The sequence below is a fragment of the Drosophila elegans genome, unplaced genomic scaffold (assembly GCF_018152505.1).
Source record: "Drosophila elegans isolate 14027-0461.03 unplaced genomic scaffold, ASM1815250v1 contig_814, whole genome shotgun sequence".
Classification (NCBI taxonomy): domain Eukaryota; kingdom Metazoa; phylum Arthropoda; class Insecta; order Diptera; family Drosophilidae; genus Drosophila; species Drosophila elegans.
In genome coordinates, this window is record NW_024546167.1 from 16874049 (window position 1) to 16887777 (window position 13729).

At 45.1% G+C, this 13729-nt stretch overlaps 1 protein-coding gene across 23 annotated transcripts in view; it reads right to left on the reverse strand.

The window, feature by feature from the left end:
• The window catches only part of LOC108147814 (nesprin-1), a 109782-nt gene that overhangs the window by 9408 nt on the left and 86645 nt on the right, over positions 1-13729 (reverse strand). For all 23 annotated transcript variants that reach the window (XM_041710528.1, XM_017274563.2, XM_017274566.2 and 20 more), the window contains 5 exons: positions 12547-12657; positions 11972-12136; positions 4785-11906; positions 3524-3829; positions 986-1243 (listed from right to left, as the gene is read on the reverse strand). In XM_041710528.1, the coding sequence (XP_041566462.1) occupies positions 986-1243; positions 3524-3829; positions 4785-11906; positions 11972-12136; positions 12547-12657 (7962 nt within the window). The remainder of the gene's footprint in view (positions 1-985; positions 1244-3523; positions 3830-4784; positions 11907-11971; positions 12137-12546; positions 12658-13729) is intronic.

The following is a 13729-nucleotide window of genomic DNA, read 5'->3' on the forward strand; positions in this document are numbered from 1 at the left end:
GGAAATGGGAGGGCGGTACACCAAACTGGTTGGCATGTGCCATGCAAATGAGCCCCCACTGTGGTGCAAAGTGGCTGGAAAATACTACCAACAAATGCCCAATTTGGCAAGGCAATTTGTTTCCCAATCAAAGGCTGTCTTATGGATCTTATCAATAAAGTTTATTATTGTCAATACCTATTTTAAAATGTATATAACGTAGAGTTTTCTGATCGTAACTAAGCTTCCGTTAATTTTATGGTGGCTTGATTGTAAAAGCAAAATATTTCGAAACTTATTCACAGTAGAAATTACTGAAAAAAACCAAGCAAGCGCTTATCAACATTTAGTTTATTTATCAAGAAAATAAAATATTTAGCTTCCGGTCAGCAAGGCAAGTAATTTAAAGTATTTTTTGTTTTTTATTTTTTCATTACAAAAACTTTTACCCCATTAACTACAAAATAAAATTGAATAACCGCCAAACCCAAAAACAAAGGAAAACAACGGAAGTTGGTCTACCAACTGCACTACCAAAAACAAAGGATTAATAATATATATGCATACTGTCATTAAATATTCAGCATCCTTCCATCAAAGCAAGTGTCAATTACGATTTTATAAACTATTCGCTGGACAACCTGACACCCCTTTATTCTGCTGCCAAAAAGCAGATTCACGCCTCTTATCAATCAATAATGATGTGGAGGAGCACTGTGGATTTGGGTTGCCAGCCAGGCAGGGTGCACAAAAAGTTTCTCAACTTTTAACCCACTTAAAATAGCATGTCCTTCGTATTGGATTAACAACAACGAGAACAGCCACAACAGCAATAACACTTGCCGGCTAGCCGTGTTTAGTTAGTGTGGGAATTCCCACACGCCATACACAAACTAACACATGCAAATATCCAAATCGATAGCTGGTTAGGAGTTGGCCATCACCACATGGCCCACTTTAATGGTGGCTCCATAATTTTATTAATTTTCCCCCACCGCTCACTCACCTGCTGCACATTGTTGAAGTAAGCCTTGGCCAGTGTCACCTCCTTGTCCAGTTCGCGACGCTCCTTGTCCTGCGTTTCGGCCACGTTGGCCAGCGTGGTGATGGCATCCTTGCATTCGGCCAGCCGCTGACCCAGTGCATCCAGTTCGCCCTGCATCAGGGACGAGGCATCCAGGCCCACATCGGCGGCGATCTTGGCCACAATGTCACGCAGCTCTAAGATTCTATCATTCTGGCTCGTCAGGTTGTCTTGGCATACCTGTGTGAAGGTGAATATTAAGAAAGATATGGAGAGCGAGTTAGCTAATGAAGCACAAGGTCTAGATGGTCATAAAGACTCAATTAACAGAGAGATATGTATTTCTTCGAAAGCATATGCTGATTGCCAAAACAAGTTACTTCTTCTCAACCGAAATGAGTGAAAATGCTATAAATACTACTACCAAATACGTGATGTTTTAGTCTTTACCAAGACTTAAATTCTTAAGCTTTAACTGCCATTTATACCATTGATGATTCATAAGATCTCATTTTGCTTTAAAAGTTCAACCAATTCCACATCTTTGATTTCGTGAACTAAATAATAATTTGAATTCAAAATTCTCACCTACTTTCTTTTGTTTTAAAGCTCCTTAAAAGCAGTTTTAATTCAAAATTTAAATTTTATAAATGTTTTACGTATTTTATTTCTTCTTTTTCTCTTCATGAATTCAATAGAAAACTTCTCATTGATTTTATTTTTTTTAAGCTCTTTAAAATCAGCTTTAATTTACAATTTTAATTATTTATTTTATTTTATGTATTTTATTTCTTCTCTCAGTTCTACTAAGTATATATTCATTCGATGAATCACTTTGTCTTTATATTAATTTCTTGAATTCGAGTTAAATATTATTTTCTTGAAAAGCACTTTTAAAGTCGTTTTAATTTAAAATTTAAATTGGATAAGTACTCCTAATGTTTTACTCCTTCTACTTCATTTTTTCCGAATAAAACAAACACCGAAAGTACCAAGTACCACCAATTATTTTGGATGGCTGGCAAAATGTCACTTGTTTATATTTAACTCGACGACGGAAAGTATTTAGCTCAAGCCGGCGGGTTTTTCGTTGCTTTCCCGACCCTTATCAATTGTCGTGCCGCGTGTGTCGAGTGCATTTCATTTTCCTGCTCGGCAATGGTAATTAGGGCTGCGACTGCCCGGCGCACTTTCGTTTTCAATTTAAGGGAAAACAGGTCACCACAACTTGCTGTCGAATAAATTCTCTAATTTAGAGCAGCGAACAACAGCATGGGCATTAGGTTGTTGTAAATGCCCACCGCCGCACCGCCCTATGATATCATCTCAAAAGTATTTGCCGATGCTTTATCATGCCGCTACATAAGCAAACAGGCGCTTAGAGAAGTGGCATTGAAAATGCCAACATGCAGAGTATTAAGTATTAAGAAATAGATTTGTTTGGTGTGTGTTTCCACATTTTCTACATTTATCTTCTTTGGGAGCTCAAGGCATTCATTTGCGGACCTGTTCCCGCTGATTCTAGCTGCTGCTGCTGCTGCTGCTGTTGATAAAGCTGCTATGTATACAAAAATACTCATAATACGAATACGGGTTGATAAACTCTCCTCCTGTGTGAAATGACAGTTGGCCTGCCTGCCTGTCCGAAAATATAATTACACCTACCAGTGGTAGGCCAATAATATAATGACCCTAATGATCAATAAACACAAAACGGTGGGGCCAAGAGTATGCGTTAATTTTTTAAGTAAATGCCGAAAGAAATCGTACGACGATGTCTGTTTTATTTACCAAAGCATAATTTATGACACAAACACAGCGGACCAAGTTGGCTCATATATGTATGTACATACATACTATACAGCGGAACTATTACGAAGCGATTACATTGACGCGCCCAAAAATTGATAGGGCGCGTAGTACTACGGAGAAAATCAATGTAATTACTAGCTTGCCCACCCGCGTCTCTGGTGGGCAATTAAAGAGTCACATTGCTGTACTAGTTTGCCGCCAAAAAAATATATAGTACACCCAACTCGGCACATACAGTGATGATATAGCTAAGGATTTTCCGGAAGTAACTATACTTTTAGCAAAGGCAGTTCATTTTCATTGGTGCCCACATTTTTCCTCCAAAATATATATATATAATGAAAAATATATATTTTAAGAACTACCTATAAAGTGTCATATTTCCTAAATAATTAACAAAATGTAATTATTTAAGAACAGAAAAAGTACTTTTTGAGAACTTTCAAAACTAAATTAATCATTTTGACTTTAGAATGCCATTTGACATTTAGAATATATCAAATGTTGACTGACTTTTCAACCCCTCCTTTTGTTTGTGCAATTATTATTATTATTGTCATTTCCTGTTTGATTTTTCCTAACTGACAGAACAAAAAAAACAGGTCGTTGGCATCACTGTTTCGCCCACGCGATACACATCACTCATACGACCCGTTGCCGTTTTTCCGGATGGGTCACGGCATACGGAAGCAGTCTTTTTTCACTCACCTTGGCGTGTTGCAGGGCATCCAGGGGCTGCTCCAGCGACTTGACCGTATCCATTTGCTGGTCAATGGAATTCTTGACGGCCGCAGAGGCGTTGCGGTACTTGTCCCACAATTCGACGGCTCTTTGGTAGCGTGTACGCAGCTGTTGCAGATTCTCGCTGGTATCATTCCAGGCGACTACCGCATCCTGAACGGCCGACTCGATCTGCTCGACAATCTGGACATCACAGCTCTCGATCAGCGGTTTGGCGGCACCCTTCAACTCATCGATCAGTTGTTCGCGGTTATGTAGATCGCCAGCGAGTCCCTGCGATTGGTTTATTACACGGATAAAGTTGGATTAGTCAAGTAATATGTTTGGTATTCCGACCGCGACGGGGAGATACGCGCTCGGTTCGAAGTTAACGTCAAACTGCGGCGGCAAAAAAACTTGCTACGTAAAGAACACCACAAACGGCGGAAGCTTACGAAAAAGCTTGGGGAAAAGTTTGTCAATGGCATAGCTTTTTATTTCGCTGCCAGAGTGGGCACCACACAAATTCAAACAAAACTTGAGTGAATAATATATGAATAGTTACTAAGCAAATAATGTTGGAATTTGTTTTATAATCGAATTTTAATTTGGAAATATAAAGTACCAAGTTAATATATTGTATTTTAATTAATAACTCTAATATTATTATTTTTTAAGAGATAAAATAATATTTTTTCAAGCTAGAAAATAATCTCTGAATTTTAAAGTATCAAATATTTTATTCATGAAACTTTAAATTATTATTTAAACAAATAAAATAATATCGTATTCCAGGTAACAAACAATAAGATGCTATAATAAATAATAGTTTTTAGATGAGTATAATAATATTTTAACGATAACAAACTATTATTATTAAATAAATTTTAAAAACAGTTATTAACTAAAAACTTGTTTTAAACTGTGATATTATTAATAAAACTCACCAATAGTTTTCAAGAATTTCAAACAAATATTAATATTAATTGGTAAGGTAAATAAATTGTTTCTTATTTGTGTTATAACTTCAATGCTTAAGATTCAAATGTTGAAATACGACTGAAGGCACTCAGAAGAGAAGTACGGCTTATGTAGCAAATTTTCCAAAGGGAAAACGATGCTGATAAGGAAAACTCGCGAAAATCCGCTCAGCAGGTAGCAAGATACGAACCAATCTTCAGAAACAAACCGATGCCTGACCGCGTGCCGCGTAAACAAAGTCATAAAATATGGAACAAAGAAAACTCACCTCCAGACGCTCCGTGGCCTTTCGCAGGCGCTCGTAGTCCACTTGGCCGTGCACCCGGATCAGTTCCATCATGAAGTCGGTTTCCTGGACAGATCCGTGGACCAGTTCCAGTTGGCGTTCGTAGCGCAGCCAGACTGCGAGACGATTCCGCAGGATGGCCATAATATTGGTACACTTGCTTTCCAAGAAGGCGTGGTCGTCCTGCAGCTGGGAGATATCCCGCTCCAACTTCACCGGCGATACGGACATCTTGAGGCGCATGGGCAGCGTGTGGAGCATCTGGCGGATGCGCATAATCTCCTGCCAGCTGGTCACCAGCTCCTCACCGGCGCCCTGGCAATCGGCGACGGCTTTTTCGAGAACATCTGCTCCCTGGCGCTCGGCTGCCTCGCATTCATCCAGAATGACGGAGATCTTGGCCTGATGTTTGCGCTGATTGCTGATGCCCTCCTGGATGGCCTGCAGTTGGTCACGCAGCACGGAGGCACCCTCCAGCTCCTCGGCGATCTGGGTGCTAATCTTGTGCGAGAGGGCAAACAGTTCACCCACTTTTTCGGGCTCAATGGCTGGCTCTTGCAGGCCAATCCTGCCCAGCTCGTTGCCAATGAAGCCCACGCGAGTGCGCAGCACCTGGACTCGTTCGATATACAGACACAGTTCCTCCTCGTTCTTGATCACACCCTTCATGCTGGTCATGGTCAGGTAGATCTCCTGCAGCTCCCGCTCCACCATCTTGAGTTTCTCGTCGGCGGGCACATCCTCCGACGACAGGCACTCCACAATATTGTGCTGAATCAATTCGATGGCCTGGGCCACGGCCTGCCAGCGATCCTCCAGTTGGGCATGGAACTGCCGTTGGAGCATCTCGTCGGCCAATGGGATGACCTGCAGGGATTTCTCGAAACTCAGTCCCGTTTCGGTCCGCACATTGTTGTGCAGCTCAAAGCGGGCCTTGATCTCCCAGAACTGACGCATATGCTCGATGGGCTGTTGCGTGGGCTGCGACGGAATCTGTATGTTTCTCAATTCCTGCTCCGCTTCGCGTACAAAGGCCTCCAGTTTGTCCGTTTGCTGTTCGTACTGCACCCAGATTTCCTTGAATACCAGCAGACGATGGAGATACAAGGCCACCTCTTCACGAAGTTTGAGTAGCACTATCAAAGCCTCATTGGTTTCCTCTACAAGATTGGGGGCCTGCACCAAAGTCTGCAATTTGTTGGCGATGCCCGACAGCTGCGTCATCTTCACATAGTGATGTGAGATATCGTTGCTCAGGGATTGATAGAGGGTGGTGTACTGATCGTAGTCGGCGGAGGTAACAGCAGATAGGTCAGGCACTCGCTGTTGAGCCACCTGCAACCACTGCAGTTCATCACGCATTCCCTTCTCCAAAACAGTCCAGCGGGAGGCAGCCTGCACCAATTTGGAAGACCTTTCGGAGGCCTTATCCAGCAGACTGGTGGCCCTGTTGTACAGTTCCTTGTGCAACTCGGAGTGCTTCTCGCGCGTCTCACTATCAATGTTCTCCTCCAGGGATTCCAACATGGCGCGACAGTGGCTGAGATTCACAAAGAACTTCCTCTGTTTCTGCACCTCGTTGTTCAGCTGCTCGAGGGAACTGGAAACTATGGGACTCTCAACCAGTTTGTCAGCCAACACGGTGATTTTGGTAAACTCCTTCAGAGTCTGCTCGTACTCCTCTGCCAGAGATTGCAGCTGAAGAACACGCTCTCGTTCTGCCTGAATATTGTTGCCAATATTCTTGCTGGCCTCGAAGGCATTGTGCACACTCTGCGGCATCTTTTTGCCTGGGAAATCGCGCTGGAAGGCACGGGCATTTTGGCATAGCTGCGCCAGTTGCTGCTGAGCGGCCTCATGTTGCTGCTCCAGTTCATCCAGCTGGGCAAGTTTGGCGGACAGGGGATACTCCTGATTGATCAGCAGGTCATAACTCTGCTGAAGCTGGCTCAAAACGGAGGTCACATTGTACAAAAGTACTTCGAAGCTGTGCCACTTGTCCAGATCATTGCTATCCTGCACTTGGTTCTGTTGCGTAACCTGCTCCACTGCATCCACATGTTCCTTCAAGCTATCCACGCATTGCAGCAACTCCGGTTCCGCCTTGGACAATTGTCGCTCCAATTGGTTGACATTCTGCTTGATGGTGCTCAGCTCTTCGTTAAGTTGGTTATAGTTGTCCAGCTTCTCCTCGGAGGGTCCTTCATTGGAGTTCTGTCGGATGAGGTACACACGATACTCGATGGTTTCCAACCAAGTTGAAACCTTCTCAATGACCGTGATGACAGTAGTTTGGATCACCGTTTTATCACCTTTCTTAAGGGCAGCATCAAGATCCTGTAGACCCTCGTTGACTTCTAAGATGCGCTGCTCCGTGGGCAGTTCCTTGATCTGTTCGGATAGAGTGGCCAAATGCAGGACATTGCTCAGGGGAGTGGCTTGTTGCGGGGATGCCTGCTTAAGCTGCTTGATGCGATCACCAATAGTTTCTTTAGTGGAAATTAGGATGGGCTGCTGCTGCTGCTGTTGTTGTTGTCCCGGATAGTGCTGCAAACTCTCGCTCATAATCAAAGCCTGGGAGAGCTCAATGGGTGTCTTGTCCACACTGGTGGTGGCACTGAACCAAACGTTGCTGGGTTCGCCACTGAGATTGTCCGGTCCAGGGGTGATGGGCACCACCAGCTCCTCCGTGGGTGAGGCAACCTCTTCGATGGTCACCGCCGAGGATGTGGGTCCCGCTCCGGAACGTTTGCTTTGCTGAGATGCAATCAAAACCTTGTTCTGCTCGGTGATATGCACCGGCAGATCGGGATACTCATCGTAGACAGTGGTCTTGGTGATCTGCAGTTGCACTCTATGGGCTTTGGGTGCTCCCTCCTCCTCCGGCTCGATTGGAGTTTCCACAACGGGTGTTACATGAGGCACTTCTTCAATCTGCTGATTGGTGGATACCACAATACCCGATTCCGATAGCAATTCGGGTGCGATTTCCACTGTCACACTGATCTGCGGTTCCTCTGGCAGCTGCTGCTCCTCTTCCGGCTGATTCTTCTGCTTCTTTTTCTTGTCTTTCTTGGACTTCTTGTCCTGCTTGGGCAGCTGCATGGTCTGTGTGTATTCATAGACCGTCGGCTCAGCCACAGATGTGTCAGAATCAGCGGGAATGGCCACTGTTGTCTTGACCTCCAGTTCGTAAGGTTCCGAAACGGATATCGAAGTGGCTGTCAGAGAATTGTCATCCAGGGATGCGGGCTGCTGATCTCCACAGGGAGTGGTTTGCATCTCACCATCGATGACTTGTACAAGTTCCACTGTTGAAGTCTCCTCATGGACAGTCTCCGGTTTGATAATTTCAATGTGTTCACTTGGCTCCGGGGTATTAGTCTGCACATGGGTCTCCGTGGTTGTGGTGGTTTCGGTGACAGTAGATTGCTCGCTGGTACGCACTGGCAGATCGGTGGTCATGTCCTTAACCAAATCCTGGACCAGAGATTCGACCACATCACTGCTGCCTGGCTCTGGTGCACGAGGCGAATCCTTTGGCGTGGTCTGCAGTTCCTTTTCAATGGTGGTGGTCACGGTGGTTTGACTTGAAATCTCTACAGTTTCAGCTGGCTGACCGCTCACATCGGTTTGAATCTCGGTGGTGGATAACTCCACTGCCACTGGTTTGTCCTCGCTTCGCGGAGTGGTTTGAGCCTCTGTTTCCGTAATCTCAACAACCAGGGTTTGCGATTCGTTCTCCTGGTTATCCGGCTGCACCTCCAGACTCGTCTGCACTGCGGTCTCGTCTAGTGTCGGCTGATGCTGTGGAGAAGTCTGCACGGATTTGATATCCAACTCAACTTCGGTTTTTTCAATGGGCGAGGGCACGCGCGGTGTCGTCTGCTGTTCCTCATCCTCCACCAAAGCCAGTTCCACAACCTCCGTGGGAATGACCAACTCAACCATTGGCGTCCTTGGCGACTCCGAAGGCGAAGAGACGACGGCATCTTCCACCACCTTGACCTTTGAGTCAATCTCAATGCTGGACAAATCACTGTCGGGACTGATCTCGACAATGGACTCATGACGCACAGTATCGCGTGGTGAATCCTCCGGAGAAACGGGCAGATCTAAGTCAATCTCGGGCTCCTTAACGGCCACTACTGCCTCCGGTTCAGTCTCTTGTTCTTGCTCAATCTCCTCCTCCTCGTGCTTCGTATCTCTTCTCTTCTTTTTCTTTCGACGCCGCTTGGCGTCGGTGACGGGAGCAGCGGCGGTCTCAATGATGGTCATGCTAACCTTGCCGGTGGTTGGAGCTGCAGATTCCTCTTCCTTGCCCAGGACAACCTTCAGCACACCAGCGCCATTGTCCTCCAAGGAGGGAGCCGTAATTTTGAAGGTTTTCGGTGGAGCCGTTGATGCCGCAGCCTCACCTGAGATGAAAAGTTGAGTGGCGGCACGCAAGTCGATTTGAACAGGTGCTGTTTGTTCTTCAGTGATGAGTTCATCTGGCTTTTGTTCAGTCTTCTCAATGGCTGTCACTTCCTCCGATTTTTGTTGGGGCTCTACAGGCACTGGTTTTTCCTCAATTGGAACAGGCTCTGGCAGTTGCTTTTCTTCAGTCTCAATGGTTGAAACCTCAACAATAACAGTTTCCTTCTGCTCTTCAAGTGGACTTTCCTCAGGCTGAGTCTGAACAACTTCAACAATTGAAGTTTCCACAGGCGTTGAAGATTGCTCCTTCAGAGCGGCGGACAGAGTCTGTTCGGCTTCCAGGAAACTCTGAATATCAGTTTTGGTTTTCGCTAGCGAAGGCTGAAGTTCATCTGCAGGTAAAGCCTGAACAACAGTTTCCTGAGGCAGTTCTGTGGAGCTTGTGATGGTGGTTGTTGTCTTGGTTATGGTAATACTTCCAGTGGTAATGGGCTCTGGCTTAATTTCAGTCTCTTCTTGTGGTTTAACACTATCAGATTTTGTGCTCTCTTCACGAGGTGATTGTGGCTCGAATTCATAGTGCTCCAGAGTCAATGAGTTTCCGGTTTCTGGGCTGGTTGGCCAAATTTCCTCTACTGGCATGGAGTCTTCAGTCTCTACGGTCGTTTTTGTTATTGCTGCTGGTGCTGCCAATTCTTCGATGTGCTGGGAGAAGTCAATGTTGGTGGGTTTCAGATGATGTTCCAGTGGCCAAATTTCGTTGATATCTTCAACCACTGGTTGGTCATCTACTGGAGAAGTGGCTGGAGTTGGGAAGTCTTTGGGTTCAACTACATCCGCTGCTGTTGGAACATGAACGGGACTGGTAGTGGCAACTTCTACGGGTTGTTCAACATCATCTACTTGAGGTGCTGGCAACTCTACAGGTGCTTCTTTAGTCGTTTCTGTTGTTGGTTGTGTCTGTTGTTCTGGTTGTTCTGGCTGTTCTTGTTCATGTTCTTGTGTGATTGCTGTTGTTGTTCTTGTGGTGGTGGTGACTTGGGTAGACTCAATATCAAATACCTCTTGCTGCGGTTCTGCTGCTGTTGGCTTGCACAGATCCGTGGCAACTTCTTCGATTAGGACGCCGGGCTCCTGCATCAAGCGCTGGAACTCCTCCTCGGTAACCACTTTTCCATCAACGGTTCGCACAATATTCACGTTTATATGCGGGGCGGTCTCTTCCTCCGTGATTTCGACCTCCTCTGGCTCCTCGATCACTTCCTCGGTGATGTGTTCCTTTCCGTCAATGATAACCACACGCTTAATGATCTTCCGCGTCTTACGGATCACCTTACGGGTCACCTGTTGGACTACAGCTCGAATGGTGCCTTGGGTTTGCACATCGCCGGTCTGCATGGGAATCAGTTGCGCTTGGGATGATCCTGGCTCAATCACTTCTTCGTACGTCTCAATCGTGGGCTCGGTTTCAAACTCCTGCAGGATCACTCCCTCGGGTTGTGAGGAATCCACAACTGCACCACGCGTTTGCTGTGTGATCACGGTATGGACACTGCCCTCCGCGGGATCTGCCTTGGTGTCGGTGGTGTGCACATTTTCCAGATTTATCTGACCCGTTGAGTGCACCTCAATGTTGCCATCTGAGTCGCTGATTGTTTCAATGGAGCTGATCTGCTGCTGCTGCACAATCTGCTGACGTGTTCGGGTGACTTTCTTCAGCACAATGTGCTTGGTGCCATCGGGTCCCACAATCACTTCGGTGGTCGTCTCATCTGGCTCCACGAAAATGGTTTCGAATGCTTGCGGGACATTCTTCAGGATCAGTTCGGTGGCACGATCTACATCGCCCTGAGGTCGTTGATGGTAGCGAGCCTCAATCTGCACATCTTCGGGCTCATCGGGCACATCCTTGTTGCGAGTGGTATCGATCTGAATGGTCTCCTGGCCATGCTGCACAGTCTGCGTCACCATAATGTTCTCGGTGGGCGAACGCTCCTTCTGTGTCTGCAGAGCCACCTCAGCTGTTTCCACAGCTGGTGGCTCCTTGAAACTGGTCTGCGCCTCCACTGTAGTGGTGGTTACCACCTGAACTGGCTGTTGCTGCTGCAGACTGAAAGATGTCTGCGTCTCCACATACACACCACTTGGTTTGATCTCCTCTTCGGGCATGGAACTAGAGTCAATGGTATTCTCGTTGGACTCAATGGATTCATGCGGCTCTGGAGTGGCTGCAACTTCCGTTGGTGGTTTAATTAGGGAATCAGCAAGCACACGCTGGCGCTGCGCTTCCTCGCTCTTAGCCTTCCGCAAATCCACAATACGCTTTTCGATGGTAAAGATGCGCTTGGTGGCCACAGTGACCTGCTCCCGCAGAATGGTTATGATGCTTTGCAGCTGTTCCATCAGCGTGTCAGCCAGGGGAGCGACATCGGGTTGGGATTGCAGCTGACGGGTCTGGTCCACCAGATCCTCCATAGACTGCTGGCGTTCCTTGAGGGTACGCAGCAGTTGCTGGCTCCGCTCCACCTGCGACTTGAGCACTTGTTCATCGGTGCTGCTATCTGAGGTAGGTTCAAACGAAGCAAGCTCGGCGGATACCTCGATGATCCAGCGCTCCAGTTCGAGCAGATGTTGCTGGTACTCGTCAATCTCCTGCTGTCGCCTCTTTTGGCCATGCATAGCATTCTAAATTGGATTAAGGAAAATATTAATAAAATCTTTGCAGAGGTACACCTTAACCAATCACTCACCGCTATCATGGTGATGCCTTGCTGAGTGCGACGCAGGAGCAAATCAATGCGATCCACGGTTTCGTTGAGCAAGCGTTCGGTTGCTGGATCCGTGGGCAGCGTCTTGGCCTGGGCCTTCAACGCGATGGCGTCCCTTTCGTGTACTTCGAGATTGCTCTGGATTAGCTGCACATCCGGCGTATAAATTAAAATTTTAAGTAACGTGTTTCTTGCAAATGTTTGTACAAAATGTAATCATTGTATAGGATTCAGGGCCTACAAAATGTAATATTTAGACAGCAAAAAAGGAACGACTACTGCAACTGGACAAAAACTAACAATTGGAAGGTATATATATATATTCTCTTCAAACAAAAAAATAACCTAACAGAAAATGTACGATTTTATATGGAGTGATGCGATTGAGTTGTTAAAATTCTCTGACACACGCCAGCATCCAATAATCGTTTACAAAAGTTATGTACAAGGGTGAGTATATATTTTAATTTAAAAATTAATCTAGCTACGTTGAAAACATGCCGAGTCAAGCATCCAAAAAGTGTTGTTATTATATTATATAACTATTATAATATTACCTTTAATCCTTGTAGCATGCCCTCTAGGCTGCTCTGGTTCATATTTGCGATGCCATCCTCGACGCTCGATAGCGATTGAAGCAGTTCGTCGAGTTCTTGCGTAATTAGTTCCTATAGTTTTAGAAACCGAGTGCGATGTTGATGTCGGGGAGATGGTGTAGAAAGTGTGTTAATATTAATAAAGATTGCAAATTTTGGGCTATTATTGCTAAGGAACGAAATTGATGTAAATATTTGTTGCCGGCTTCTATACACATACAACATATTTACATTAGCAGTTTAATTATATTATGGATATATATAAATTTTAAATGGATGCAAGTACACAGCCATACAACAAGATGGAACCATTTTGCTTAGGGAATGCTTTTAAAAATAACGCTAGCTCTTAGAATAAACTTCGTTTAACGTAACGTAACACATGCATTTGGCATAAAAAAAGTATCTTATTTTAAATGGCGGCAATGAGGTAGGCGTATAGACAGCGGATAGACAAAAGTACCAAAATATGCATTTTCTAATGTCTGTCTATAGGTAAAGTTGGAAGACTTAATGCAATGCTTGAGTGAAAAATTTAACTTACTTTCTTTCTTATTTACAAAATTTATGAATCCTTTAAAAATACTGTTTTAAGATATTCCTATTGAAATACACACACATTGGCACTAACAAACATTTAGATTCTTGAAATGCTTCTTCGGGTTTCGCAGTCAAACTCAACGCATTCATTGCACATTGCAGACTAAATATTGTAAAATAAACGGGAGACTATTTTCGAGCAAGTAACACGGCCTGCACCGCATGGATCGGATCGAATGGGGTATTGGTATTTATAGCTATGGCAGGGAAGAATATTCTCTGCGGGCAAATTCTTGATAGCAGGGCGGTAGGCAAGGCAATGAACTCATATATACGTGCGGTACACATAATGGCATATTCTGCATTTGGGAACTTGGTAATTGCGTGCACACACACTTTTGTGCGGCACTGTGCGGGGCAGGAAAAGTGCTCGATATGCGTGATCTTGTGTGTGTGTGCTTGTGTTCTGTGCTCTGTGGTGTGTGAAAAATCTGCGAAGAAAACTACGTATTCACGCTGGGGATATAAATCAGCTCGGTATTAAAACGTGCAAGTTGGTTAATATAAATTTTATTATTATTATCACTACTATTAGTAGTATCTG